The following is a 27611-nucleotide window of genomic DNA, read 5'->3' on the forward strand; positions in this document are numbered from 1 at the left end:
CTGTCATACCCTTATTTAGACGTAGCAAAAAGCTGTTACACCGTTGGGGTCCATTTGTACCTAAAGAGCAGTATACATGTTTATAATATATATTACCAATGCATCTGCTACAAAATTCCATTCTCATTACTCCTCTCTTTCCCAAGCCTGCAAGTATATTTTCAGGTTCTCCTACAGGTTACACATTTCCTGTTTGAGAGATGCCTGCCCAGCCCAGACACCTACACATAAGCACCACCCCTCCTACATTCTAAGGGAAACCAGAGCAGAGAGGACTGCAGAACATCAGCACCCCCAGTAGCTGCCACAACTGGGGAGGGGGGGCAGTGCTGTGGCCTCCAGAAGGTTCATTTAGGATCCTGTACAACTGCTGGACAAGCAGGAAAGCACCCTTTCTTATTTGCCTTGTAGCTGTGTCAGTCCTTCCAGGTGTACTGCCCCATCAGGTGAAACCCCCCTCTGGGGTGTCAGCCGGTGTGGTCAGCATACCTCTAGTGACACCACTGCAGCTGATATTCACTGTTCCTATTCCATTACCACTTTCTGCAACAAAGCAGGAATGTCAAGACATTCTTTTGGTCTTAAGAAACAAGAAATTAAGGACAATGAAATCCAGAAGATGTCATGCCTTACCCAGCAGTAACCAACACTGCCTCTTATTCGCTCTTATATCCCTCATACAATTAGAAACTCCTTGGCTCTGCTCTCTCAATTATTCTCCATTCCCCTCTATGCCAGAAATGGAGAATCATCTGATTCTCTAGATGTTATTCAGCTGCAACCATCATTAGCCAGCACAATGGAGAAAAATGATGGGAGTTGCTGTCCAACATCTGGAGGGATTTATGTTCCTCATTCCTGTTTCTGCACACTAGGGCTGGAAGTGTGTAGTGAGAAGCCTCCAGTGCTGTCTCAGGCTGAAGTGGAGGATGAGCCAACAGTCACTAATAATAAACCAAAAAATTACTGGCATGTGATCCCTGCCTTACTACTTAACCGGAGCACCTAAATGCATCCTGTTGGAAGTCCCCTTCCCCCTAGGGAAGAAAATATGCCATTGTACCTGACCCCACTCATCTAGAAGAGTATCCAGGCATGAAAAATACGCACCTTCTTCATCAACAGCAAGTACAGTGGCACCTCTGCTCAGCAGAGCTTGAACAACAGAGGCCAATCCATTTCGGGCTGCAATATGGAGTGGCCTGTGCACAGCAGGAAGAGAAAGGAGTGTTACTGGACAAACCTTGGTAGAGGGGACAGGACCTGTCTCTTGGAATTGAGGGCAGCCATAAGCTATTGGACTCATATTCCAAGACAAGAATATCACATAATAAAAGAGAACATCATTTTACACAGCTCTTTGAACTATGAGTTAAAAGAGCTGAGTCTTTCCTCCAATGAATTTTATAAAACATGGAAAGAATATTTAGCTTTTATTCCACAACAAATGTTTACTATGTGTTTTCAGAAGCAAATGGCAGATCTTCAAAAATTTAAGAGACTGCAATCAGTAATAGGCTGCTGTACAGGAAAAAGCTGGTATTTTAAGGTAATATTACTAAAGTCAGTCCTTTATATATAAATGTATATATAAATGTATTATATGTAAAAGTACTGACATTGGTGTTGTTGTAGCAAATGTTCATTGTTTAATAAACAGACAGCTCTTAGCCAAGAGTATTTCTTCAGGCTGTAGCTGAAATAGGTGATTGAATAGAAGAAAACTTAGGAAGCTTTACAATAATTCAACAACCTTAAACTTTGGAAATGTAGACTATATGCTTTACATGCAAAAGGTACCAGATTAAAACCCTGGTATGCTAATTTAAAAAAACCTAGAAAAGTTATTTGACACTTCAAAGGTCTAAAACAGGGGTAGGCAACGTTTTTGAGCCGGGGGCCCGGTTGCTGTCCCTCAGACAACTGGGGGGCCGAAGCCAAAAAATAAATAATTAAATATTTTTAAAAATAAATAAATAAGTGGAGGACACGCGAAAAAATTTGCTGATTTTTTAAAAAAATGTTAACATAAATGCATGTTTCTGAGGCTTCTATAGACAATTGCCCCTGTGCGTGAGAGGCCAAAGGCCCCGGCGGCAATCGGCGGTAGGACCGGGCTGGGGCTGGTCCCAAGGCCTCGCTGGGCCGCATCCAGCCCACAGGCCGCAGGTTGCCTACCCCTGGTCTAAAAGAAGTCAGGACAGATGATATTGAGATTGAAAGACAAATGGCTAGAGCTGGCAAAAAGTTTCCCATGAAAAGGTACAGATGGGAAAGCAAAATTAAATGAACATTAGATGCTTCTTCAATTATGACTGTAAGAGAGTTTAAAAAAAAAAAAAGATTCTGTTGATTTGAAAACACTGTCTCATAGGACTTAACAAACATCCTTAATTTTATCCATGCTTGGCAGCCACAAGGATGTGCTTTAATTTGCCATACCTGTGTTCCCAATCTTCCTTTGTTCTTTAAATTCTCACTGTTAGCCCTAATCTTAGTTAATTACCGTATTTCAGTTGGAAACAGCCAAAATTCACTTGACTCCTGATTGTAAGAAATATCATTTTAAAGACTTACAAGACAAGACACTTGTTGAATTATTTCTCAATATGTATAATGCTTTTTAACAGCCATAAAACTGAGGAAGGTGAGAAGGGAAGAATGCTACATGGGCACTTAACATAAAAGTGCATTCTGCATTGTTGAGAGGAGAAATCGACACAACCTGGGTTTCTCTCATCATTCCCCATAGACAGACAGAAAGAACAAAAAGTTTTGAGACAGCTGATGAAAAAACTAAGTTGACTCCCTCCCTCCCCATCCAGCCATTTTATGGATCAGTTCACTCACTAGCCAAGTCTAAACACAGAGCACTCAAAAGAACAGCAAAACAGGAAAAGATAAACAAATCCATTGCACCCCAGAAATAAAACTTTGAGCAGTTATGACAGGAAGTGGGAAAATTCCTCCTCTCAACAACCCAGAGTGCACCTTCACAGTACGTATTCATTCTCTGGGTTGGTGAGAGGACATACCAAGCCCTCAATCTGAAAAACTATAAGGGAGAGTAGTGACTGCATCCTAGTCCCTAATCAACTCCATGTTCTTGAAGGCGGCATCTGCTGACCTAAACTTGTCAAGCCTGTAACGATGAATGAAAGAAGGAGTACTTCAGGTGGCAGTCCTACCAATTTTGCTAACTGGAGCAATTGAAGAAAAAACTGCAGAAGAGTGAGCCATCAAGTTACCAGGGTAAGGTAGTTCAGTCAAGTTGTATGCTACCAGGATGCATGGTTTGATCTAAGGGGCCATTCAGACTACAGAAAAAAACGGGTTTGAAAGCGATTCTTGCACGTGAAGTTCATATTGGATCCGAATCCGTCACAATCCATGTCGGGGCTTGCACAAGGAAATGCCCCATACACTGAGGTATCCAGATTAGGGCTAAAATCCGTCTTTTCCCAAAAGACTCAGGTTGCGCCAAATTTGAACTTGCCCTCGATCATGATTGGGGCAAATTAGGGAAGGATTCGGGGCAGGGGGCAGGCAGAGGTCAGAGCATTCCCTCCCATCATCAGAAAGGAGGGGGGAGGAGGAGGAGGAAAGAGCCGAAAAAAGGGGACTCTGGATGCAAAGGGTGACAGGAGGAAAGGGGGAAATCAGGGGTGACTTTTGAGCTGCAGAGGGCTGTCAGAGAGAGGTGGGGGGTGGAGAAAGTGGAGGAGGAGGAGAAAGGGGCCGTGGGAGGAAGGGAACCATGGAGGGGATTCTAAAACGGAGCAGGAAGAGGAAGAGGATGAAGGAGCTGGGGGAAAGGGTCAAGGGCATCCCTGAGGAAGGAGAGGGTCTGAAGGAAGGAGGAGGATTTCCAGGGGGAATTGGGTTGCGGGGCTACGCTGGGGCATGTAGGGAAATCAGGCTGCTTGTTCTACTTTCACTTCCTCTTGCTCCTGGATTATTATTATTATTATTATTATTATTAGTGTTATATGAGGATGCTACAGGAATGCCTGCGCTGCATTTCCATTTTATTCCCAATTGATTCCATGGGTCTACTTTAGTTGGAACTGACAGGTCACACTCTCTCAGCCTCAGTGGAAGGCAATGGCAAAGCTCCTCTAGCAGGAGGAAAAGGGTCAGGTCAGGTCAAAGGCAGGGCACGAACGGAGCTCACATCAGGCCCCCCCTTTTCATATTTTTAAAATTACTGTATTTTTGACCAAATATGCGCATGATTTGTTTTCTTGAGGCAGATAGAGCAGCACTAGCAGCTTGTGCACTTTCCCTATCATCTGCTCGCTTCAAGCAAAGGGGAAATGTTACAAATGTTGCAAAGGGCTAGACTTACAATTGGAATGTTACATTTTTTGCTCTTGTCAATTAGACAAAATGATACATGCTTTTGCTACTGAACTCAGAGGCAGCCCTGAATTGCTTTTAAAAGCAAAAAAAAAAAAGGGAACGCAGGCAATTGCATCCTTTTCTGGCATTTCTGAGGTGAGGAATTTATTATTATTATCATCATCATCGTCATCATCATTATTTCATGTGTAAGAGGCATTCTGGGGGGCAAGGAGTGGGAGATGCATTAGCTTGCATGGGATTGAAAATGGGGACAGGGGCAGATCTGACCCAAATGCCCACATATACACACAACACACAAAAAAGAGGTTTTTTAAAAATTGACACTTTGGGGCATTTTGTGCATGGATCTTTTAAAAAAAAGGAGGGGGGAGGACACTTCCGATGCCCCTGCAAAAACGTCACCATGACGATCGCTTGATTGACAGCAGGCACCTTCGCAGCAGGCACAGAATGCATTCGATTTAAAATGCCCCTCTTTTTGTAGTGGGCACTTGCTAACGGAGAGATTCAGGGGAGGGGCATCCGAATCAGCCCAGTTCCTTCCAGATTTTTGATGCCAGTCTGAATGGGGCCAGAGTGGTCATTGTGGAACAAGACATCTTGCATCCCACTGAGTTTGGATTGAAGAACACAAATAAGCAAAATTAGTTGTTTTAATTTTTAGTGCCTCATGCACATCAAGGTTGTGCATAATGTCTCCTATGAGTGCAAGTGATTAAGATGGAAAGAAGCAAAGATGAGTTCCTCAGACATATGAAAGGGAGAGAGCACCTCAGGTTTAAAGGGAAGATCTGGATATGGAGAAACATAGGGCCAGTACAGACAGGCTTGATGCTGTGGAGGTGCGGCAACTGCATGCCACAGCCCTGAGGTGTTTTTCTGGCCAAAAAAGCAAAACGCTGCTTCTTTTTGGGGTGGAAAACAGCCGACCATTCCACTGCGGTGGTGGCTTTTCTGCTCTCCTGCAGCATGCAGCGTCTGAATGCCACACAGCCAGAATGCCACAACTCTGCCCACAGTATGGAGTGATGAGTATTACTTGGCCTTTCTCCTTCCTCACCTTCCTGATCACCCTGGCGATGAGAGGAAGGGTAAGGAAAAGATACAGGAGACATAGGGGCAAAATAGACCAACAGAAGAGGAGGCTTGAAGCCACCCCTTCTGAAGCCAGATTGGAGCCACAGAAGCGCATGCCACAGCCCCAATCTGTCTTGAAGCCTCTCCTTTTTCTGGTGACAAAAAGATGGCTTTCCCACCCACACTGTGGCCAGAAGCCAGCTTCATGCTGTTCTGGAAGTGTGCCAGCCTTGTGGCTTGGGAATGTGCAGCGTGTAAACACCGTGCTCCCAGGCTGTCCAGAAGGCAGTGCAAAGGAGCAGTCTGTTTTGTCCTACAGAGGCCACCAGCACTGCAGTGCATCTGTTCCCTCCACTTGCAGATGAGAGAACCTGGTGCAAAATTTAGGGAATTTGTGATTTATTAGAGATGCAAACATGTTCATCATAGTAAAGGTTTTGAACATGTTTTCCAGTTGGAAAAACACCTCAAGGTTTAGGCTCCATTCTCAAGGAAGTAAGGTGTGTCTGTTCAGGAAATCTGTCTGGAGATTAGCGATTGCCTGGACATGCTGGGCTGAAATGGACAGGATTGTCCTCTCTGCCAAATGGCCTTATGCTTTGAAGGGTGGTAGTGGGTGGGAGGAATTAGATAACTATTAAAGGCGTAATAGATTATAACTGAATCACATAATCCCACTGGGGGGGGCACTAAGGAAGAATAGTGCTGCTCCTAACAGATAAGGGGACTGCCTAATTGTCTTAGATTTATTTGAGAGTATGCTGTAAGTGCTGCTTTCTGCACTTGACTGTTTAATTGAGATTCAGATACACACGAAGGGGTGACTGCTTGGGGGACTCAAAATCACACCCAAAATGACTGCCATTATCACCACTCTGCTCCAAGGCAAAAGGGTGGGGAAACTGAGATGTGCTAAGGGCAGTCAGGATCTGTGGTGTTGTGCATGACCTATAAGTGTATGCATGGGGGGAATTGGAACCCCTTGGAAGTTAGTGAGACCCCCCAAGGGGAAGAAACCTGAAATTGTTCATCTTTTTGGAAGAGACACAGCGAGCTACAAGGTGTGGTTGCAGTTGCTGCTTCCCTCTCTGGCACTTCCTCTTCCTCCAATATCACCTCCATGTCCTCCTCGGGTGCTGACGTGGCCATACAAGGAAAGGAGTTGGGTGCAGTTTGCCTCATCATCTGCTGAAGAGGTTTGAGCAGCAGAGGAGCCCTCTCCAAAGCAGAGCCTGATGCCCCAACAGAGTGCTCTAGGCCAGCATGATCAATAGATGTGCCTCCACAATCCATAGTAACATGCTTCTTCTTCTTTTTGGTAACAACATCAACCTTCTTGCTTGATGAAGCCATCACAGAGGGGGAAAGAAGATAAAGTACAGAAGAAAAAGAGAAAAGGTTTCTCTCCCCCCTCCCCCAAGTAAATAAGGGCAAAAAGAAGAGAAGACAGATCTAACCCAAGAGCAATTGAAAACATAAGTCAAAAAAGAAATGAAAAAAAGAGACAGAGCTCTGGGATGTGAAAAGAACTGGTCTCTAAGGTGGCCAAATGGGGAGGAATCAACATAGTTTTTTATTCGGCTATCATAAGATCTTTTGCTCTTCCTGTCTGTCTCTGGGTGGTGATGAGAGAAACTCAAGTTGTGTGGATTTCTCCTCTCACCAGCGTAGAGAAGCATTCCTCATTTCTACCAGCTGTGCAAATACTCACATCTGCAGAGCACTGTTAGTTGCATTGATAAGGCCAAGGTCTTGGGTTTCCCCCAGAATCAACAAGGCACACTTTTCATGACCCTGGAAAGATAAGATAAAATGATTAAAAAGTATGTTTTATTTTGAAAACAGACTCTTAAGCTGAACCCAGGTTTTCTCTACATAGTGTTTGCCATATTGAGCAATTACGGTTGTCATAATAAACTATAATTAAGAGGAAACCTGGGAATGGAGGAGCGAACTGGTCAGGATAAGGATGGAGGAGCACATATATGAACCCCATGTCACAGATCTAATCCTTGAAAGAAGTGGGGCTATACAAGAAAAAACGTTTGACAAGTAAAGTTTCTGTTTCAAATTGTTGCAGTGTCCCCTTGTGGGGGAAACCGAAATTGCATTTTCCTAATTCACTAAATATCGCATCAGTGGAAAAGCAGAAGAAATGGCAACTGTCACTAATGCCTTTTAGCTCTTCTGCATCTTGTATCTACTAAGTATTAGCAGTAAAATTTATGAAGCCAGATGCATGTTCTTTAAACAAACTCTAACCTAACCTACCAACAGCAGCAGTGTATGTTTGACTCTGACATTAAGAAAAAAACAGTAATAACTGTGAATTGATTCAGTCCTCTACAACATTAAGGCAAGATGGAAAATCCCAAGGCTAGTGAAAAATATAAAGTGAGATAGAAAAGGTCCATGCTCTCTGAAAAATGTCTGAAATACATTTTTATTTGGCATAAATCATGGATTCAGAGAGCTTCAACTTTCAGTTTCCTCATGGTTGTGTTTCCTCATGGCTTCTACACCTATTTCATCTCCTATTTATATACATCTACTGTTTGCAAACAAAAAAATCCACATTTTGCAGAAATCCAAGTGTTTTTTGAGGGAGAGGGAATTGATCAAACAGCAACTATCTTTATTTGGAAGAAATAATCTTTTGCTTTGGGTAAAAGATATGGAAGTCTGCCTAAAGACTGTTTCTTAGTCTGAACAGTAAAGGGGCATTTCCACCAGTAAACCCAGAAGATATACCAAAAGATAGCCAGTGGATTTGTCTCCTGCAGGTCCATCCATAAGTACTATACCTTACTGCAGGCCAGGTGAAGAGCTGTGTTCTTGTTGACATCCAGCACAGTTAGGTCAGCTTTTGCTCTGTACAGCAGAAACTCTGAAAACAGGTGGAAAAGCAAAGTAAGGGGCAGTACAAACTACTACCTATTTTATTTATTTTTAACCATTAAAATCCTGCCTTAAAAGGACCCTTTAAAGAAATTAACAAGCTAAGGAAAAAGTCAAATATGCAGCAGGAAACCAGTCCAAAATGGGAAAAGAGTAAGTGAAAACAGTCTCCCTTCTATACACACACACGGGATATGGTTCTGTCTTCCAAAAGAACATAGCTTCTGTTATTGAAAGATCAAAAGCAAATTGATGGAAATTTCAGAGTTCTAGCACCATAGTAGAACAGGTCTTATTTAGATTGACAGGGTAACCTAAATGTTCTAGGCACTTCTTTTGTGTTTTCATTAAGTGACTTTCTTTCAAGAACACAGAATGCCACTGCCTTCTAATAAGTCCCTCCTGTCTATATTTTAAGCAATGGGGATTCACATTTAAATTGGCTTAGACCACCTATGGATGACTTGTACAACCAGGCCACTGATAACTGCTTTGAAAAGAAGCATATTTATAGAGATACAATGATGGGACTGTTTGAATATTGCTCAAGAGATATATTAGGATCAGATTTTTGCATTTCTTCTCCCACACCAATCTCCTAGATTCATATTATTTATTGATTTTATATGCCACCTTTCTCCCAAATTGGACTCAAGGCAGCTCACAAAAGATGCTTAAAAACAACAATAAAACAGTACAATTTTAAAACACAATTAAAACACCCCATTAATATATCAAGTCAAAAATGTAAAATCCTTAAAAATGAATGCTACATTCAAGTAGTCAGAGAGCCTCTCAGTTTGGCCGTTCACTTTACCGCAGAGTAAGGTCAGACTAAAACCTACAATAAGGCAAGACAACAGAATCCATGCCAAATGTTTGGGGTACCAATGGAAGCAAAAGAAGTAAAATTATAATTTTGATACTCAGTGGCATCTCTAGGGTTGGTGTCACCAAGTGCAGCAACTCATGGTGTCACCCCCCCCATTGACCTCTTCCCATGCCACACCATACAGAATCCTTAGTAATGTTTTATGTATTAATGTTACTCATAAATCGTAATTCCCATATACATTGAATGTAATGATTATAGTTGTGACATAAACAATTAAAATTATACATTTAAATTACATATACACAGCCTAAATGTATTTACATATACATAGATCCATGTGATTAAAATTAAAATTTGATAAAATGTTTTTAAAGAAAAAAGTAAAAAAACTTTTTAAAATCTTTTGAAAATTAAAAACATTTTTTAATTTAAAATTAAAATTAAAAATTTAATTTTTGCCTCTCCTTTTTCTTCTCACTGAGCCTCACCCTAAAAGTAAAGGTAAAGGTAGTCCCCTTGACATGAATGTCTAGTCGTAATTGACATTAGGGGGCGGTGCTAATATCAGTTTCTAAGCCTAAAAGCCAGCATTGTCCAAGGACTGCTCTGATGGTCATGTGGCCAGCATGACTGCACTGAACGCTGTTACCTTCCCACCGAAGTGGTACCTATTTATCTACTTGCATTTGCATGCTTTCAAACTGCTAGACTGGCAGAAGCTGGGACTAGTGACAGGAGCTCACCCCACCATGTGGCACTCGGGCCCAAACTCACCCTACCCACCCCATTTCAGCCACAGTCCATTTCTGCCCAAACACAGATGTTTGAGGAGTAGTGGTGTCACAACCCCCCCTTTCAGGGTGTCACTTGGTGCAGTCCACACACCCCAGTGATGCCACTGTTGATGCTACAGGGATGGGAGACAGTATTTAGATCTTCTTCTGCCTCAGGTACCATACTACACTGAGTAATTCTTGGATGGGAGGAGAGGACACAGAGTGCATGAGCCAAAGCATTAATCTCAAATTCTTTCTAGGACATATCCCCAGAAGTATTTCTTTTGGGGGTAAAGAAGTAAATATCTCAGCTAGGGAATGGAAACTGTGTCTTTCTAGACATTTTTGGACTGGGACTCCCACAATCCCTCACCATTTTCAGTGACAGCTAGATCTGACTATTGGGGAGGTCACAGTGGACACTGTTGACTTAAACAGAACCCAAAGACTTATTTCAACATTGTCTTTTATGATATTCTTGCCATGAAATTTTAAACTGCCATTTTAAAATTGGCCATTGATTGAAGATGTATACCTTTGCCATGCAAACAGCCAAATACCAATCAGAAATGAGCTTGGGAGGAAGCTTAGCCAGTTATAAGTCACAGGTTTCTGCCTGACCCTTTGGAAAAATCAGAGTTATGTATGATAGTTCCCAGGTTTCTAAACCTTACAACATTTTTTAAAAATCGTTATTCTGTAAGCAGACCTCAGGAAAGAAGAGAATGGGGGGGGGGCAGGGAGGAAGGTAAATAGAAGATTCATCACATACCAACTGCTGCTGTCTGGCCATTCTCAGCAGCCATCATAAGAGAGGTCCTTCCCAGTTGGTCAGTTGCATCTACCTCAGCCTGGTGGTGCAAAAGCAGTTGTAAACCATGGATGTTGTCTGCAAAGGCAGCAGCGTGAAGGGGGGTCCTGGGGGGGAAAAATGGAATACTATAGTCCTTCCACATTTGCTAGGGTTAGGGGTGAAGGAGCCCCATGAATGTGGGAAACTGCAGATTTTACCTAAGTGTAACTCTTGGTCAACATCTGTCAGAAGTTGAGCATAGATGCTGAGGAACCTACAAATACCTAGAGCAGTGTTTTCTCTATGAACATCTAGGTTCTCCATCACAACTCTATGGTTAACTTCTGGCAGAGTTGCGCTGGAGAACCTAGCGATTCCTAGAGAGAATATATTAATCAAATCCACAAATAATCAAATACGCAAAAGTCAAAGAAATAAATATGGAGGGCCAACTGTACTGTCTAGGTTTTCAAAAGTGCAGCTGTAAGGGACCCTGACATCTTTCCTCAAGGAAATTCCATCAGAAAGATGTCAACGTTTTCCAGTTTTCAAATAGTAACTTTCTGTCTGTAGGAAGGCATAATTCACACCCACTCCAAAATAATAAATCTATTAATGCTGCAGAAACCTCATGAAGATGTACAGCAAGATATGTCATATCGTAATTGACCAATAATATAACACTTCTCATCAGCCACTACTTCTGGAAATTTCTAGGCATCTTTTCACTTCTTTACAAGCAGAGTATTTATCACTGTCTAATCATCCAACTAAACAAGTCCTTAAGAGGAATCTTTTTCTTATAAGCATTTTAAAGAAATAAACAAGAGGGGAAAATATTACAGAAAAGGTGTTGGGACAAACCAGCAGAAACAAACCTTTTAGTTTAGGCTTAGTAAGATTTAATGAATACCTAATTTAACACCTTCATTCTCTCAAGTTTCCCCTCTCTCATTCTACTGAAGTAACAATATATACATGGACACCATCCACCATCACTCTAGTAACAACCCTCCCTGAGGTAAAATGCTAGGGGCCACTAAGGACCCAGCCCCTGCAGCCTGAGTGACTGTTCAGACTGGCAGCATCCTACAAGACTTTACAGCACTTGTTGACTATCTTTTGATGGCACTTCATGTTTAAATGCCTAATCATTATGGCTCACAGTAACCCTGTAATGCCTGGTTACTATTAAAACCCACACTGTACATTTTCCTTGTGACTCTATATCCCGACAGTGACTATTGATTAAAGGGGCTGAAAAATGAGAAGTGTAACAATGGGATATTTTACTAGTATGTTTGGTAAAACAACAGTATGTTTTACTACATGTTATTGGGGTCATTAGGAGGAAATGAAGAGCTACTATTCTCAGGTGTTTTGTGTGTGGTGTGTTTGTGTTGTGGATTGTCTAATTGTAGCTTACATAATTGCTAATAAAACAGGAAATTGAACTCCAAGCCTTGTACACTAAATAGGCTTTGCATTTAGGACCATTTGACACTGTAAGAAAAGCCTGGTGGAATGATGCAAAGGTCCATCTAAACCAGCTTCATCTTTTCTGCAGTGGCCAATCACAGATGGCTGATGTAAGTCCAGAAACACCAACTTTCCACTTCCATGACTACCAAGAGGCACATTACTTCTGGGGATTTGGGGTTATACACAGCCAGAGTTAATTAGTAAACATTGTTACCCTAAATGCACAAAACAGTGATATCATTGTTGGGAAAACCAAAATGCACAAAATACATGTTGTAAGCTTTGAAGCTCCACTGGCTTCTTCATCAGGCAAAGGTATTAAAAATCGTACAGGAGAAAAAAATTATGACAATTTTAGTCACAGGAATGCATTTTGTCAAGATGTTACAGCTATTCTCAATTCAGGTGTTATGGAGTGGATAGTCAGGCAGCCAGGCCCCTACTACTTCTGACCATGTGGGTAATTCAGAAAAGAAAATTTAAATTCCATTAGCAATACAAAAATATATATCTCCTGAAGCTCTCTCTTCAGGATTCCCCTGATGTGGCTAAAATGTTGTATCTTACATAAAAAAATAAAACATATCCAGAAGTAGTAGATTTGGACATGTAGCAAAGTATAATAACATCCACTCTGGATCCAGAACAACATTTTGGATGAAAGATACCACATTTTAATCACATCAGATGAATCCCAAAGAAAGGGCCAATGGACTGGGATTTTACCATTTGAGGTTTCTACCTCCAGCAAAGGTAAAACATTTTTGTTAAAAAAAAACCTGGACTACATTTGGCATGTTTTACCAGAACAGCACCTATATGTTTCCTAAAGCAAAAGTATGGAGGTTTCACAAGGCACTTGTAGTTTTACAAAGAATGGAGGCATCTTGGCTCTCAAGAGAAGTATCTTTTTGTTTTGCTAATGGAACTTAAATTTTATTCCCTGGACTACTCACATCATCAGGAGGAAGGGTTTGCCTGCATGAATATCCTTCCCTAAGATCTGAACCAAGAACAGCTACAACAACTTAACAAAATACAGGCCTGTGACAAACACTGTTATATTTTTTTCCTCCTGTGTGATTTTTAACACCTTTGCCTGATGAAAAATACAGTGGAGCTTCAAGAGCTTACAGTATGTACCGTATGTACTCGACCAGAACTCAAGAAATTTATACCCAAAAACTGACCCTAAAATCTGGGGTCAAATTATATACAGGTCAATACAGTCACCATGGGTTGAAATCGACTGGAGAACAGTTAACAACAACAGTAATATCACTCATAAAGCTCCTTTAAAAAGCAGCCCTGAAGCCCCAATCTCCATGCCTTGGCAGTAATCGCTGAAACAGCTGCAAGGCACCAGTGTGAGTGTGCATGTAGTGATTCCCTTCTCAATCCTATCTCCAAACTTTTCCTCCTCCTCTTTGCATTTCCCCATTTCCCCTCCACTTTCAAGCCGATCTCCAGACCTTTCCTCCTCTTTGCATTTCCCCATTTCCCCTCCACTTTGCATGCACTGGTATCCATGTCACTTTTTGAGGTGAAGCTTCCTATCAAATAATGGCCTGGGCAGTGATAGCTGAGGAGCATCTGGAGAGATAGGAATTGTCCATCACAGGCAATCAAGAGGATTGGATCCTCACTCACCTTCCTTTGGCATCTCTGCTATTAACAATCTTGGCACCCAATGCTTCCACAAGCATTTCAGCAGTGCCATCTTGGTTGTTAATTCTGCAAAAGGAAAAAAGTGTGAGAAGCAAATGAGTTATCAAGGCTTAAATTTTCATTTGTAGGATGTCAAAATGAGGAGAGAGCAGTGAATGAGACATATCATACACATAAGAATATATGGCTCAATGTCAGAGCACATGCTTTGCATGCAGAAGATACAAAGTTCAATCTTTGGCATCCCTACTTAAAAGGAACACAGGCAACAGGACAATCTTGAGACTGTAGAGCAGGGGTTGGCAACCTCCGGCCCGCGGAGGCCTTTGAGCCGGATGTGGCCCGTGGAGGCCTTTGAGCCGGCCCCTGGCTCCTCCTGCTGCCGCCGCCAGCAGTTGCGGCTTTCCCCCGCTCTGGGCACTGCCATTTTGGGGGGGGAAATGGCGGCGAAATCTCGTGCGACCTTCCCTGAGGTCGCGCGAGATTTCACCGCCAATTTTCCCCCAAAATGGCGGCACCCAGGGCTCCGACGGCAGCAGCTGGCCCCTGGGAGGCCCGTTGCCGTTGCTGGGGCCCTCTAGGAGGGCTCCGACTGTGGCAGCGGGCACCTGGGAGGCCAGTTGCCTTCGCTGGGGTCCTCCAGGAGGGCTCCGGCGGCAGCAGCGGGCCCCTGGGAGGCCAGTTGCCGTCGCAGGGGCCCTCCAGGAGGGCTCCAGCGGCGGCAGCGGGCCTCTGGCATCAGGGGCCAGCAAAGATGGGGAGGCCTCCAGCGCTGGCGGTCCCTGCCAGCTCTTTCCCGGCCTCTGACAGGGCCTGAGGCCCCATCAGGGGCTGGCAAAGAGGAGGTGGCCTGGCCCCTGTGGGTGGAAGCTCCGCCCCCGGGTGGTGAAAGCTCCGCCCCGAAGGGTGGAGGTTCCACCCCCAGCACACAGCCCCACCCCCGGGGTGGAAGCTCCACCCCCCAGCTTCGGTCCCACAGTTGTCTGAGGGACAGCAACCCGGCCCCTGGCTCAAAAAGGTTGCCTACCCCTGCTGTAGAGCAGCTCTACCCAGGCGGCTGCCCTTCAAATGTAAACTCATCCTTAGCCACCATGGCCATCCAGGCTGTGGAATGCTTCCCCAAAAAGCAAAGGCTAGTTAGAACAGATAGAAAAGAGCAGGGATAGGCAACCTTTTTGAGCCAGGGGCCGGGTTGCTGTCCCTCAGACAACTGGGGGGCCCAAAGCCAAAAAAATAAATAATTAAATAATTTTGTAGCTAAATAAATAAATAAACCGGGACAAATGTAGGACAAAAATTTCAAATGGAGGACACCTTTTATATTTTTTTTATTTTTTAAAATGGAGGGCACACTAAAAAATTTGCTGATTTTTTAAAAAATGTTAATATAAATGCATGTTTCGGAGGCTTCTATAGACAATTCCCCCCCTTGCCAGCCGCTTGCCCCCCCTTGCCCGCCTCTCCTGATAGGCCAAAGGCGCCACGCCCTCACGCGAGGCCAAAGGCTCTGGCGGCAATCGGCGGCAGGACCGGGCTGGGGCTGGTCCCAAGGCCTTGCCGGGCCGCATCCGGCCCGCGGGCCACAGGTTGCCTACCCCTGGAAAAGAGTGTGACTAATTCAGGGTAAGGCAGCTTCATAAAGTCAACCTTGAAAATTCATGAGACTGAAAGACAAGATAAATATACCAGTGATGGTGAACCTTTTCGAGGCCAAGTGCCCAAACTGCAACCCAAAACCCACATGTTAATTGCAAAGTGCCATGTTCCTCTGGCTTTCTAGTAAAAATCTCTGTGCTGGGGCGACGGCGCATGTGCCCACAGAGAGGGCTCTGAGTGCCACCTCTGGCAAGTGTGCCATAGATTCCCCATCATTGAATATACAAACACACGCGCGCACATGCACACACACACATATATTTGGTGATTTCCCCCAGCCATGGACTTCCCTCTCCCTTGAACCTTTTTTAGTCCAAATTTGAAAATCGTTCAAAACTCATCTGTAGGGGCTATTTTTAAAGGGCAAACTTAAGCCAGCAGAGAACAGTACATTAATATAATCAAATGTCATTACTGATTCTTCAGATAAATGCAAGCTAGGAATAAATCCATAGAGACAACACAGCTACCCAGGTGAGGTTCACCCCTACCAAAGTAAGGGATATGACTTTGCTATCATGACCCACTTCAGCCAATACAACTGAAAGTATAAGCTAGGTCACTAGAACAGTCTGCTATTCAGTTCTGCCACCCATATTTTGCAGGAAGAAAACTTAAATTGAGATAAATGACCCACCACGTCAATGAAAAGAGACAAGTGCTTCACAGTTGAAAAGCACCCTTTAATGTAGTCATTTCCAGCTATTGGATTACAACTCCTATCATCTCCTAGTCACTGGCCACACTGATGGCAAGACTGCAAATTTACACCAGGTTGACCTGTAGTGAAATCAAGTTAGCAATTCCTGAGAGCTGCAGTTAGAAAGAACTAAGGATATCTATCAAATGAAATGTTCAGTATGTCATGAAGCTATGATTTTTCATGATCCTATGGGCAGAGGCTACACCAAATGGCAGTTCTATATGTTCATCTGTGGCATAATGTTAATTTATTCGGCATGAATAGTATGATGTATGCTACTATGTGGTTGAGAGGCCATGCTGTAACTAATTTATGAAATATATAATATAAACAATACAGAATATAACAATTACTTCAAAACTTAATTTAATTTGCACAAGCAGACGTATGCATGAGTGCTCCCCGGGCTCATACCTACTACTTCCAAAGAGGTCCATGAGGCCTCCTGTGTTCCTGTTCCCCTCCCTCCTTTACCTTAGGAATCACATCAGCAGTATCTAAGGGAGTCCTCTCCTATTTTACCATTTTTTTAAACTTTGGGTAACTGTAAAAGCAGTGCTACAGAGAGTTCTCTTTTGTTTTCTAGTTGAACTATGCCCACCACTTTCTAGGTCTGTACCTAATGCTCCAAAAGGGACCTATGGGTCCTACTGTTTTCCCACCCACCCTCAGGAATTTTCCCATGTGTACGCGCCTATTTTCCATTCTTTTTTTAATACTCAGGAATCCTAATGGCAATATGTTAGCCCTCTGGTGTCCTTCCAGTTTTTATTTCTGCCTCAGGGATTTTAGAAATAGCACCTCAGAGATCCCCTTTGTTTTCCAGACTAAAAAAACCAGATGAGTTTTGTTACTAGGAAAATACAGTTGAAATTTCAGCTTGAAATGGGCACTTCAATTAATGTGACAATCAAAACCATACTTCACATGATGTCCCAATTAATTATGGCAGGCCACTGTTTTGCTTATAGGAAATTCCATATTTGGAATATTGACTTGAAATTGGGTGTTGCAAACTGGACAATAAGCAAAAACATACTGTCAGATTTTGAAATGTCTACTACAACTTCCTGATGAGTTAAAGCTGCCCCCAATTTTTCTTCTAGTGAGCACTCTCACATGGAATTTTAACTTGAAATGCAGCACTATAACATGGATAACAACTAAAAACAGTCCAATTCTGAGGCATCCAACATAATATCTCTGTAAGTTATGTCTGGCACAAACATGCAGACATTCTCTCTTATTATTATAGATATGTACATATAGACACCGTATCTTAATGGTCCCAAGGGACTTACACTGCACAGTGCAATGGAGTAAAGGGGTTTCCTTCTAGGTATGCAAATGGATTGTGTTCAAGTAACAATTCAAGACAATCTTCATGCCCTAGAAAAAGGAGGAAAACAGAGAAGAGAAATTATCAGATCACCTTCTAATCCCCAGGAAAATTGTACATCAGAATCAAAAGATCCCTTTGCCTAACCAGACCATTTTTCAAATTCGTCAGGTTCTCTATAAAAACATTAAAAATCTAAGCAACCAATAATCATATATCTTCCAGTTTGCATTAATCAGTCAGGCTACCAGAGAAAGTCTTTTTACATGTCATGAAAAGGTACGAGCCCCATTTTGTCCCCCTCTGTTTGCTGCCTGCAAGCGAGTGAGGGACACGGACTTCAAGTCCGCGAAATCAGAGGGGTGACTGTATATTTGCCTTCTGAATTCTTCAGGACTAAAGTGCGGGAACAGAAACCAAATTTAAATCCTTTAATGTTATCTTCTTTTAAGTTACGTTTCAGGGATCCCTATAGTTCCTCAGATGAATATCAAGTGATTCTCAATGAGAAATTCAATAATATCAGATGAGCTTTCCTGAAAAGCAACATGTTCATCACAACTGAACTCCCTTTCAATATGGAGTTATAAGAGATAGCTGAGTCTGAGTGAACATAAACAAGAATAAAGAAGTTCATACATATCAGAAGAGTTCTTAAAACTCTCTGCAAGGTGCTAGGATTCACAGATAGATGAAGCCATGTGAAAAGGATTGCTTGGGCACAAAAACTTTAAAAATTGACATCCGACATGGCAAGTGTCTTATATATTTCTCATACTGTAGCTGTCATCTAACTTTATAGCAAGGTTGTACTGTTAATTGCCTTATTGAATAAACACCTATTTAGATGGCTCTCTTCTGCCAAAGGAATTGTGTAGAAATCGCAGGATTCTTACCACTGTAAGAAGCCCAGTGCATTGGTGAATAGCCACTGTAGTCCACCACAGAGTCCAGAGGGTCAGTAGAGAGCGCTGCCTGCAGCAAGGTCCTCAGGATTTCGGAATGCCCACACACCGAGGCAAAATGGATCGGGGTCCGGCCCTTGAAATCCCGACACAATACAAAGGCATCATGGTCCAGCAGTGCTGCAAGGCAGTCTTCACAGCCAGTCACAGCCTACGACCACAGAACAGGAGGAAGCAAATGGGATAATGTAATATTAAACCCAAGCTCTGTAAAGTAACATGGCAAGCCCAGGATGAGAGTGAAGTATACACCTTTGGTTGCATCTTTAAGTCCACAAAAGAGGTTCAAGTAAGAATTTTTGTTTCAAACATACTGAAAAGACAGAAACAATTGCTGTCAAAGAAATCCCACCTGCAAATATTTATTGGGAGTTGTGGAGAAGATTCTCTACTATTGACCAATAAGCCATATGGACAGGTTGCTTACCTGTAACAGTATTTCTTCGAGTGGTCATCTGCGAATACATACAAATGGGTTTTACTGCGCCTGCGCAGTGCTGTTCGGAAACTTCTGGAATCACTAGGCAAAGTTTACTTTGCAACATATAGAAACATTTTGGCGGTAACTCCGCCCACCCATTATAAGGCCCCTGCCTTCCCGCTCTTTTCCCCAGTTCCGCAATTTTTCCGCCAAGAAGGCGATGGAAAGAGCCAATAAGAGCAGGACACTGAGGGGATGGACGGGTGGGATTTGTATGTATTCGCAGATGATCACTTGAAGAAATACTGTTACAGGTAAGCAACCTGTCCTTCTTCTTCGTGGTCTCTGCGAATCATACAAATGGGTTTAGACTGACAAGCTTAGGTAAGCGGCGGAGGGAGTGTCCTGAAACCAAAGCTATGGTAAACCAAAGGCATATTTATTGTAACAATAAAACCTTGAACCATAAAAAGAGTCAGTGTTTTATATGTGCACAAAACTCAACACAGCAATAACATTGCAAAACCTGAGAAGGGGATGTAAGGTCATGCAAGACCAAGTAATGTCTGTCCGGAGGACTACCTTGTCCTTGTGAAATCTTAGGAAGGGCTGGTCCCTCCACAAGGCACAGAGTTCGCCCGCATGGCGGGCAGAGGTGATGGCCACAAAAAAGGCGGTTTTCCAAGTCAATAGTCTCAAGTCCGCTGTGGCCATCGGTTCAAAGGGCTTGGATTGGAGGGCGGCCAGCACCGCCTCCAAGCTCCAAGCCAGCGCCCGTACCGACACAGGAGGGTGCAGGTTGACACATCCCTTAAGGAACCCCTTCACCAAGGGGTCCCTAAAGAAGGAAGCCCTACCCTCAAATTGGTACCTGGAACAAAATTGCAGACAAATAGCACTTGATGGATGTGAGGCATAACCCCTCATCCAAAAGCGCCATCAAAAACTCCAGCACCACTGGAGTGGACACCTGAGCAGGGGACAAACCCTTTCGATCAAGGAAGAGGCTAAACCTCCTCCACTTCAGGGCATAGGACCGCTGGGTGGAAGGTTTCTGCACAGCCAGGATCACAGTCCTCACCGCATCCAGCAGTGAGGCTAGGGCTGGATTCTCCAGGCCACCAACGGCAGGTTCTCGATGTCCAGGTGAAGAATCCGGCCGTCCTGGATCGATAGTAGGTCCGGACGGAAGTCGAGGTGGAGAAAACATCTCTTGAAGAGGTGGAGAAGGGATACGAACCAGGGCTGCCTCGGCCACCACGGGGTGACCAGGATCGCATCCGATCGGTCCATTGTCATCTTGGACACCACTCTGATGATGAGAGGGAAGGGAGGAAAGGCGTAGAGCAGCTCTCCTGTCCAAAGGAAGGCGAACGCGTCTCCGAGGGATCCGTCCATCCGCCTTCTGGAGCAGAACTGGGGACAGTAGCTGTTCCATTCGGTTGCAAAGAGGTCGACATGGGGGGTTCCCCACCGATCGAACAGGTTGCTGACTGTCTCCAGATGGAGCCTCCACTTGTGGCACACCGAGAGAGATCTGCTTAGGCGATCTGCCAACTCGTTGTCCTCTCCTGGAAGGTGAATCGCCTGGAGGAGCACCTGTCTGTGGATGCACCAGTCCCAAATGCGGAGAGTGATCTCGAGCAGAGTCCTGGATCTGGTGCCTTCCTGTTTGTTGATGTAATACATCACGGTGGTGTTGTCCGTTTTCAGGAGAGCCACCTTGCCTGCAACCGAGGATTCGAATGCCCTCAACGCCTTTTCGACTGCCAGCATCTCCAATGCATTGATGTGGAAATGCTTGCCCTGGGCGGACCACTTGTCCTTGACAACCAGGTCGAGCAGGTGGGCGCCCCAGCCTTCCAGGGAAGCATCGGTTGTCAAAGTCAATTGAGGCTGAGGTTGGTGGAAGGGCATCCCGATACAGACGTTGTGGCAGTCCAGCCACCACCTCAGGGAAGCAGCCACCGGTCTCAGTACTGTGAGCCACTTGGACGGAGGGTCCTCCATCGGAGAGAAGACTGAGAGGAACCAGGACTGCAGGAGTCGGAGACGAAGCCTTGCCCACGGCGTCACGAACGTTGTGGATGCCATGTGGCCCAGGGCTACCTGGACGTCCCTGGCCCTCACCCTTCTGTGGGAGATGCAAGACCTCAGCGATGCTGTCAACGCCTGGAAACGGTCTGGAGGGAGAAAGGCGGAGCATCTTTCGTAGTTGAGGATGGCTCCGATGAACTTGGCCTGCCTGGTCAGTGTGAAGTGCGACTTCTCTTCATTGACGACCAAACCGAGGGAGTCCAAAAGGTGCAAGGCGAATGAGACTGCCTCTTGGAGCTCTTGTTGTGAGTCGGCGGCAAACAACCAGTCATCCAGGTACAGGAAGACTCTGTGACCCCTCTGATGGAGGTATGCCACCACTGGAGCCAGGCACTTCGTGAAGACCCTCGGGGCTGTGGCAAGGCTGAAGGGAAGCACGTTGTAGTGGTACGCGGTGGAGCCGACGGCGAAGGTGAGGAATCTCCGGTGGGACTCCCGAATTCTGATGTGGAAGTAGGCATCCTTCAAGTCGACCGTCGCGAACCACAGGTCCTGGTGGAGCAGAGGCAGAATAGAAGCCAAGGTTACCATACGGAACCGGCGGTATTCAAGAAAATAGTTCAGATCCCTCAAGTCCAAGATGGGTCTGATGCCACCATCTGCCTTCGGTACTGTAAAGTACCTGGAAAAGAAAGCCCTGGAGTAATGTTCAGGCGATAAAGGGGAAATTGCCCCCGTGTCTAGCAAGGTGTGCACTTCGTCGAGAAGGGTGTCTGAGGGGAGAGTGTACATGAAGGCTCCGGTTGGGGGGAGCTCTTGGAACTCGAGGGCATAACCCCTACGGACGATGTTTAGGACCCACGAGTCCGTTGTAATGGAGGCCCAAGTGGTGGCAAAGGGCCTCAGAATGTCCAAAAAGAAAAGGGTGGAAGAGACGAAGCGCGCTGGAACCCTTCAGGCTCTCTTCTTCCCCTGGTCAGTATCCTGCCGGCGGGACTTTCGGTACTGGGGAGGAAAGTTGCAACGGCCAGAGGAGGAGGAAGACTGAGAGGGGTAACAGCGTCTCTGGGAGCCTTGCTGCTGAGACTGCCGGTCCTGCTGGAAGGGCCCCTGTGACTGACCTTGGGGCTGCCACGGATGCTGCCTCTTCCTGAAGGGCGAGATGGAAGCCGACGACATCCCGTGCTTCTTGGCCGCCGCCTTCATCCTGAACTTTCTATTCAGGCATTCATCGGTCTCGGCGTGGAAGAGGCTGGTCCCGTCGAGTGGCATGTCCTCGATGGCTGACTTCACGTTGGAGTTGAGGTCCGACCCCCTCAACCACGCATGTCGGCGCAGAGCCATCAATGCCGACATGGCCCATCCCGCACAGTCAGCCACATTCCTGGAGGCAGTGATGAGCCAGCTGCCGATGGAGTGGGCCTCATCACGGATCTCTACCAGGCGCCTCTGGACTTCATCCGGGACGTCCGGGATGAGTGGCGAGATCCCCTCCATTAGGGTCTGGATATAGGCCCCCATGCAGGCGTTATAATTGATGGCCTTGACCGCGAGGGCCGCCGCTGAGTAGGCCTTCTTGGCTAGACCATCAACCTTTTTTGCTTCTCGGTCGACTGGAAAAGTAGCCTGCTTGGGGACAAAGCCCTGCTGAGCCCCCTCCACTATCGCCGAGTTCTGCTTGGGGTGGTCGGCCAACCAAGAGCAACTCGACGGGGAGATGCGGTAGAGGGACTCGATCCTCCGGGACGATCCTACCAAGGAGGCTGGCGCATCCCACGACCTCCGGATGATGGACTCCAAGGACGGCAGCAGCGGGATGGAGGGCAGTGTGGGCACCCGGCCATGCACCCAACGTTCCACTGGGTCCTGAGCCTCCTCCTCGGGGAAGGAGAGCTCAATGTCCAGGGCCCTTGCCATCTTGATGATGTGCTCGTTGAACGAACGCACATCATCGGTTGGAGAAGATGGCTCAGGATGGTGCATCCGTTGCGGGGACGCCTGGACAGAGGTGTCGTTGTCCGAAGGGTCCCCCGACGGTGACAAGGGCTCCTCCTCCGAGTCGGTGTCCGATGTCAGCGGGATATCCGGGACCCGGACTCGAGTAGCAGGACGCGTCAGGATCTGTAAGGCTAGTGGCTCCGTCGCGGGATGCTGGGGGGCAGATGTTGAAGCCATCGGATGCGATGACGGGGGCTTCTCTCCCTGAGGGGCCACAGGACGCAAGTTCAGCCTGGTGAACTCTCGGAAGGCGGCCTCCCTCGGCACTGTCGTGTAGTATCTCCCCGTCTCCGAGTCGAAGAACATGTCAGTGTTCTCATCCACTGGTTCGTCGTCATCCGAGTGGAGAGAGAGAGAGAGAAGGAGACTGCCTCCGGCCGACTGTCCCTGCATCGGCACGGGCGAAGTCCATTGTCGAAGGCAGTGGTGTGTCCAGGACGGGAGCCGCATGCGAGGCAGAGGAGTCCTCTGGATGCAAGGAGGCTGGCGTGCGAACCTTCTTGGATGGGGAGCGCAGCTTATGGGAAGCGCGCTCTTTCTCCTTGGAGGACATCGCCGACCCACTCTGGTCCCGGGTGGGCTTGGACTTCTTGGGCGTGGAGTCCTCAGTCTCCTCCTTGGAGTGCCTCCTCTTTGACGATCGCGGCGTCTCAACCCGATCCTCGGGAAAGAAGGGGTTGTCCCGCAGATCTGAGAGGACAACGGCTCCCACGGACTGCGGCTTAGATGTCTTGCCCCTGTCCTCCAGTGCAGCCTTCCTCGATGTCACCGAGGATGCCCCCATCTCGGGCAGCTTGGAGGCGTGTCGAGATGCCTTCGACGACGCATTGGAGGATTGGACCGGCATGGTCAGGACCTCCGCCTCCACTCGATCCTTCGAGCGCGAGCGTGAGACCTCTGGGGATGGCTTCCTCCCGGACTTCGCCCTGGGCACGGAACCCTCAGTCCCCGACGTTTTGTGGGGGCGCTTGGAGGGCTTGTCGATGGCACTGGGTTTCTGCGAACCACGGGCCACATCGGTGGTGGTGGACGACTCTGCCATCGGCGGGGCAGACACCACGCTGGACACGCTGGCCCGGGAAGAGAAGGCGGCTGGTGCAGCCGAGGGAGCCGAGGATGGACGCGGACCCCCCTCTTGGACTTTTCCCTGAGCGATGGCCGAAGTCAGCCGGGACTCACGATTCTTCCGAGCCTGGGAAGAGAGGGACTTGCAGAGTGGACAAGCCTTCAGGTCGTGGTCCTTCCCTAGGCACAGGAGGCAGGAGGAGTGCGGATCTTGAATGGGCACCTTGCCTCCGCAAACATTGCACTTCTTGAATGGTGCAGGCATTCTTCCGAAGTCAACAAAGTGAAAGGGAGAGTCCAAAAACGAGGTCAACAAGCCGAAAGTCCAAAGTTACCAGGGGCGGGAGAAAGAGAATGGTCAAGAGACAGTCCGAGGTCAAAAGTGAAAGTGATTCCAATTGCAAGATAAAGCGAGCGAAGTTCCCTGAAGCAGCTAATGCGGCGGAAAAAAGGAACCGGGGAAAAGAGCGGGAAGGCAGGGGCCTTATAACGGGTGGGCGGAGTTACCGCCAAAAAGTTTCTATATGTTGCAAAGTAAACTTTGCCTAGTGATTCCAGAAGTTTCTGAACAGTACTGCGCAGACGCAGTAAAACCCACTTGTATGATTCGCAGAGACCACGAAGAAGAAAGTATATGAACCAAAATAGTAAGCTCTGAGACTACAAGCAATTGCAGAGTCTTCCCATAACCTTTTTCTCTTTCCACTTACTGTACGTAATCACTCTCCTCACAAAGATTCTGCCTTCGAATGGTCCTGTTTACTGTGTGCAGCTCCCTCACACATTCAAACACAACAATGAAAGTCCATCGTTTGGAATATCTTGGCCAGGGAAGGCAAAGATCTGGAATATACAGTGATCGACCAACTATACCTGAAAATTTGGAATGTTTTAAGCATCTACTTTTTTCCCCAAAAGAAGAGAACTAAAGGACTACTTAAGATATGCCTGACTACCAGAAGGTGTAGCTTTATATGCCACATGTAAATGTAGAAGCAGTTTCCCACTCACCCCCCGGTGCAGTGCAGTCCTGCCTCTCTTATCTGCTGCATCCACCGTGGATCCTTTCTCCAGTAAGAGGTGGACACAATCTACATGGCCGTTCATGATTGCCAACATCAACGGAGTTCTGCAAGGAAAGCAAAAACAGCTCAAGCATCATACAATACAGATGTGATTAAATTCACTCATTCCCATTTTAGAGAGCTTCAGTACATCCAGTGCTATGTTTACTGAAGGAGAGTGTGAAAAGATAGCATCCTGATGGTTAGTAAAAGGAGAAGAATGAAAACTAGGACTGAATCTAAGCATTGCTTTAGAAATAAGTTAGAGGTTTTATGGCCAGAATAGGAGTGGCTACACAAGCAGAGTTGAGGTAACAGCCCAGGTTCTAAATATTGTCTAATATATCTGTTGTAACTGAAAGAACAACAGGATTACAGACCTTTACTTGTTATCCTCACTTATATATCATGGCTTTTTATAAAGAACAAATACAATCATCCAAATGTTACTGGATGGCAACTCCCATAATTCCTAACAACTGGCTATGCTGTCTAGAAGTGATCAGTTCAACAGAATGTCTGGGCAGAACGACACAAACCAGGTATAAAGAACAGCAATCCTCTTTATTTTTGTGTGCTTCTTTTCATGTAAAGGAACAAGCTCTCTCTTCTGGGAACCTACATCACAGACTAGCGTTCCACAGCTCAATACATTACAGCACCTAAGTCCAAACTTTGAGTCAAACTAGAGCAGAACCACTAAATCAATTTCTGAATGGTAAGTAAATGCTTATGAAAATCTAACTGATTCAATTAGTCATCTCTATTCTGGGACAAATAAATGGATTTAAACCTGCATATGATGGACCCAAACACCTCTCCTACGGCCATGTAGAAGGCATCAAGCTATTTATGGAAAGTTGTTACAGATTATAAGGATATGTGCTCTGCTCTCCATATTTTATTCAAAAAGGAAGGTATGCTTACATAATCTGAATTGCACAAACTTTACAAACATTCAGATCAAGCAAAATTTATGGTGATCCCATGAATGAGAGCCCACCAAATCATCATCAATAGTTCTGCTCAGGTCTCGCAGCCTCAGGGATATGGATTCCTTGATTGTGCCTATCCATCTGGAATGTAGTCTTCTTTTCCTACTACCTTACCAAGCATTGTCTTTTCTAGTTAGTTATATCTTCTCATGTCAAAGTACAAGTCTCACTTTAGTCATCTTGACTTCTAGATAGAATTCAGACTTGATTTGCTCTGCGACACATGTATTTGTCTTTTTTGAAGTGCACAGTATCTGTAGAATTATTATCCAGCAGCACATTTCAAATGAGTTCATTTTCTTCCTATCTGCTTTCTTCACCGTCCAGCTTTCACAACCATTCACAGAAAGTGGAAATACAATGCATTGGACAATCCTAATTTTAGTTTTTGTTGTTGTGCATCTCCAATTCATTTTTGTCTTATGGTGACCCTAAGGCAAACCTATCGTAGGGTTTTCATGGCAAGTTTCTTCAGAGGGAGTTTGCCACTGTCATCTTTTGAGAGTGAGAGAATGTGACTTGCCCAAGGTCATCCAGTAGGTTTTTATGCTTGAGCCACAATTGAACCCTGATCTCCAGAGTCATGGTCAAACTCAATGCTATATCTTTAGACTTCAGGATCTTGTCTAGTTCCTTCATAGCTGCCCTTCCAAGTCCTAGTCTTTTGATTTCTTGATTGCAGTCTCCATTCTGATTAATGACTGAGCCAAGATATGGAAAATCGTGAACTATTTCAGTGTCTTCATTGTCTACTTTAAAGTTACATAACTCATCTGTGGTCATTATTTTTGTTTTGTTTTTTAATGTTCAACTATTACCCTATCGTCTTTGAACATTCTGCTTTCACTTCTTCAGTATTCTTTCCAAATCTTTACTGTCTTCTGCTAGTAGCATGCAATAGCAATAGCAGCTTCATTTATATACCACTTCATAGCACACTAAAAAGTCTCTAAGCAGTTTACAACTGTAAGGTAATTGCTCCCGACAAGCTGGGTACTCATTTTAGCGACCTAGGAAAGATGCCAGGGTGAGTTGACCCTGAGCCCCTGGCTGGGATTGAACTCACAGCCTTGTGCCTTGTGAGTGAGTGGCTGCAGTACTGGCTTTTAACCACTGCACCACCAGGGGTCTATAGCATGGTGTTGTCTGCATATCTTAAGTTGTTTTCATGCCTTCTTATTCCAAATCTAATCCTACTTTACATAATCCTGCTTTATGCATGGTGTATTCAGCATACAATTTAAACAGAGTGCTAAAAGGCAAGATGGCCTGACACCCTTGCCAGTTGGAAACCACTCTGCTTGTCTATATGTATTCTGTTCTAACAGTTGCCTTTTCTCTTGAGTACAGATTATGTATTAGAAGAATCAAATGGTGTGGCACATCCATTTCTTTAAGAGTGATCCATAGTTTTTCATGATCTGTACAATCAAGGCTTTGTTGTAATTTATAAATTACAGGCTGATTTTCTTTT

General features: G+C 45.3%; 1 protein-coding gene across 2 annotated transcripts in view; it reads right to left on the minus strand.

Moving 5' to 3' along the window:
- The window catches only part of ANKRD52 (ankyrin repeat domain 52), a 103462-nt gene that overhangs the window by 16958 nt on the left and 58893 nt on the right, over nt 1-27611 (minus strand). For both annotated transcript variants that reach the window (XM_042448287.1, XM_042448288.1), the window contains exons 20-27: nt 25090-25207; nt 18489-18708; nt 17555-17642; nt 13877-13960; nt 10724-10869; nt 8247-8329; nt 7154-7236; nt 1111-1202 (exon numbers count right to left, since the gene is read on the minus strand). In XM_042448287.1, the coding sequence (XP_042304221.1) occupies nt 1111-1202; nt 7154-7236; nt 8247-8329; nt 10724-10869; nt 13877-13960; nt 17555-17642; nt 18489-18708; nt 25090-25207 (914 nt within the window). The remainder of the gene's footprint in view (nt 1-1110; nt 1203-7153; nt 7237-8246; nt 8330-10723; nt 10870-13876; nt 13961-17554; nt 17643-18488; nt 18709-25089; nt 25208-27611) is intronic.

Source organism: Sceloporus undulatus, chromosome 2, assembly GCF_019175285.1.
Source record: "Sceloporus undulatus isolate JIND9_A2432 ecotype Alabama chromosome 2, SceUnd_v1.1, whole genome shotgun sequence".
In the NCBI taxonomy this organism is placed as follows: domain Eukaryota; kingdom Metazoa; phylum Chordata; class Lepidosauria; order Squamata; family Phrynosomatidae; genus Sceloporus; species Sceloporus undulatus.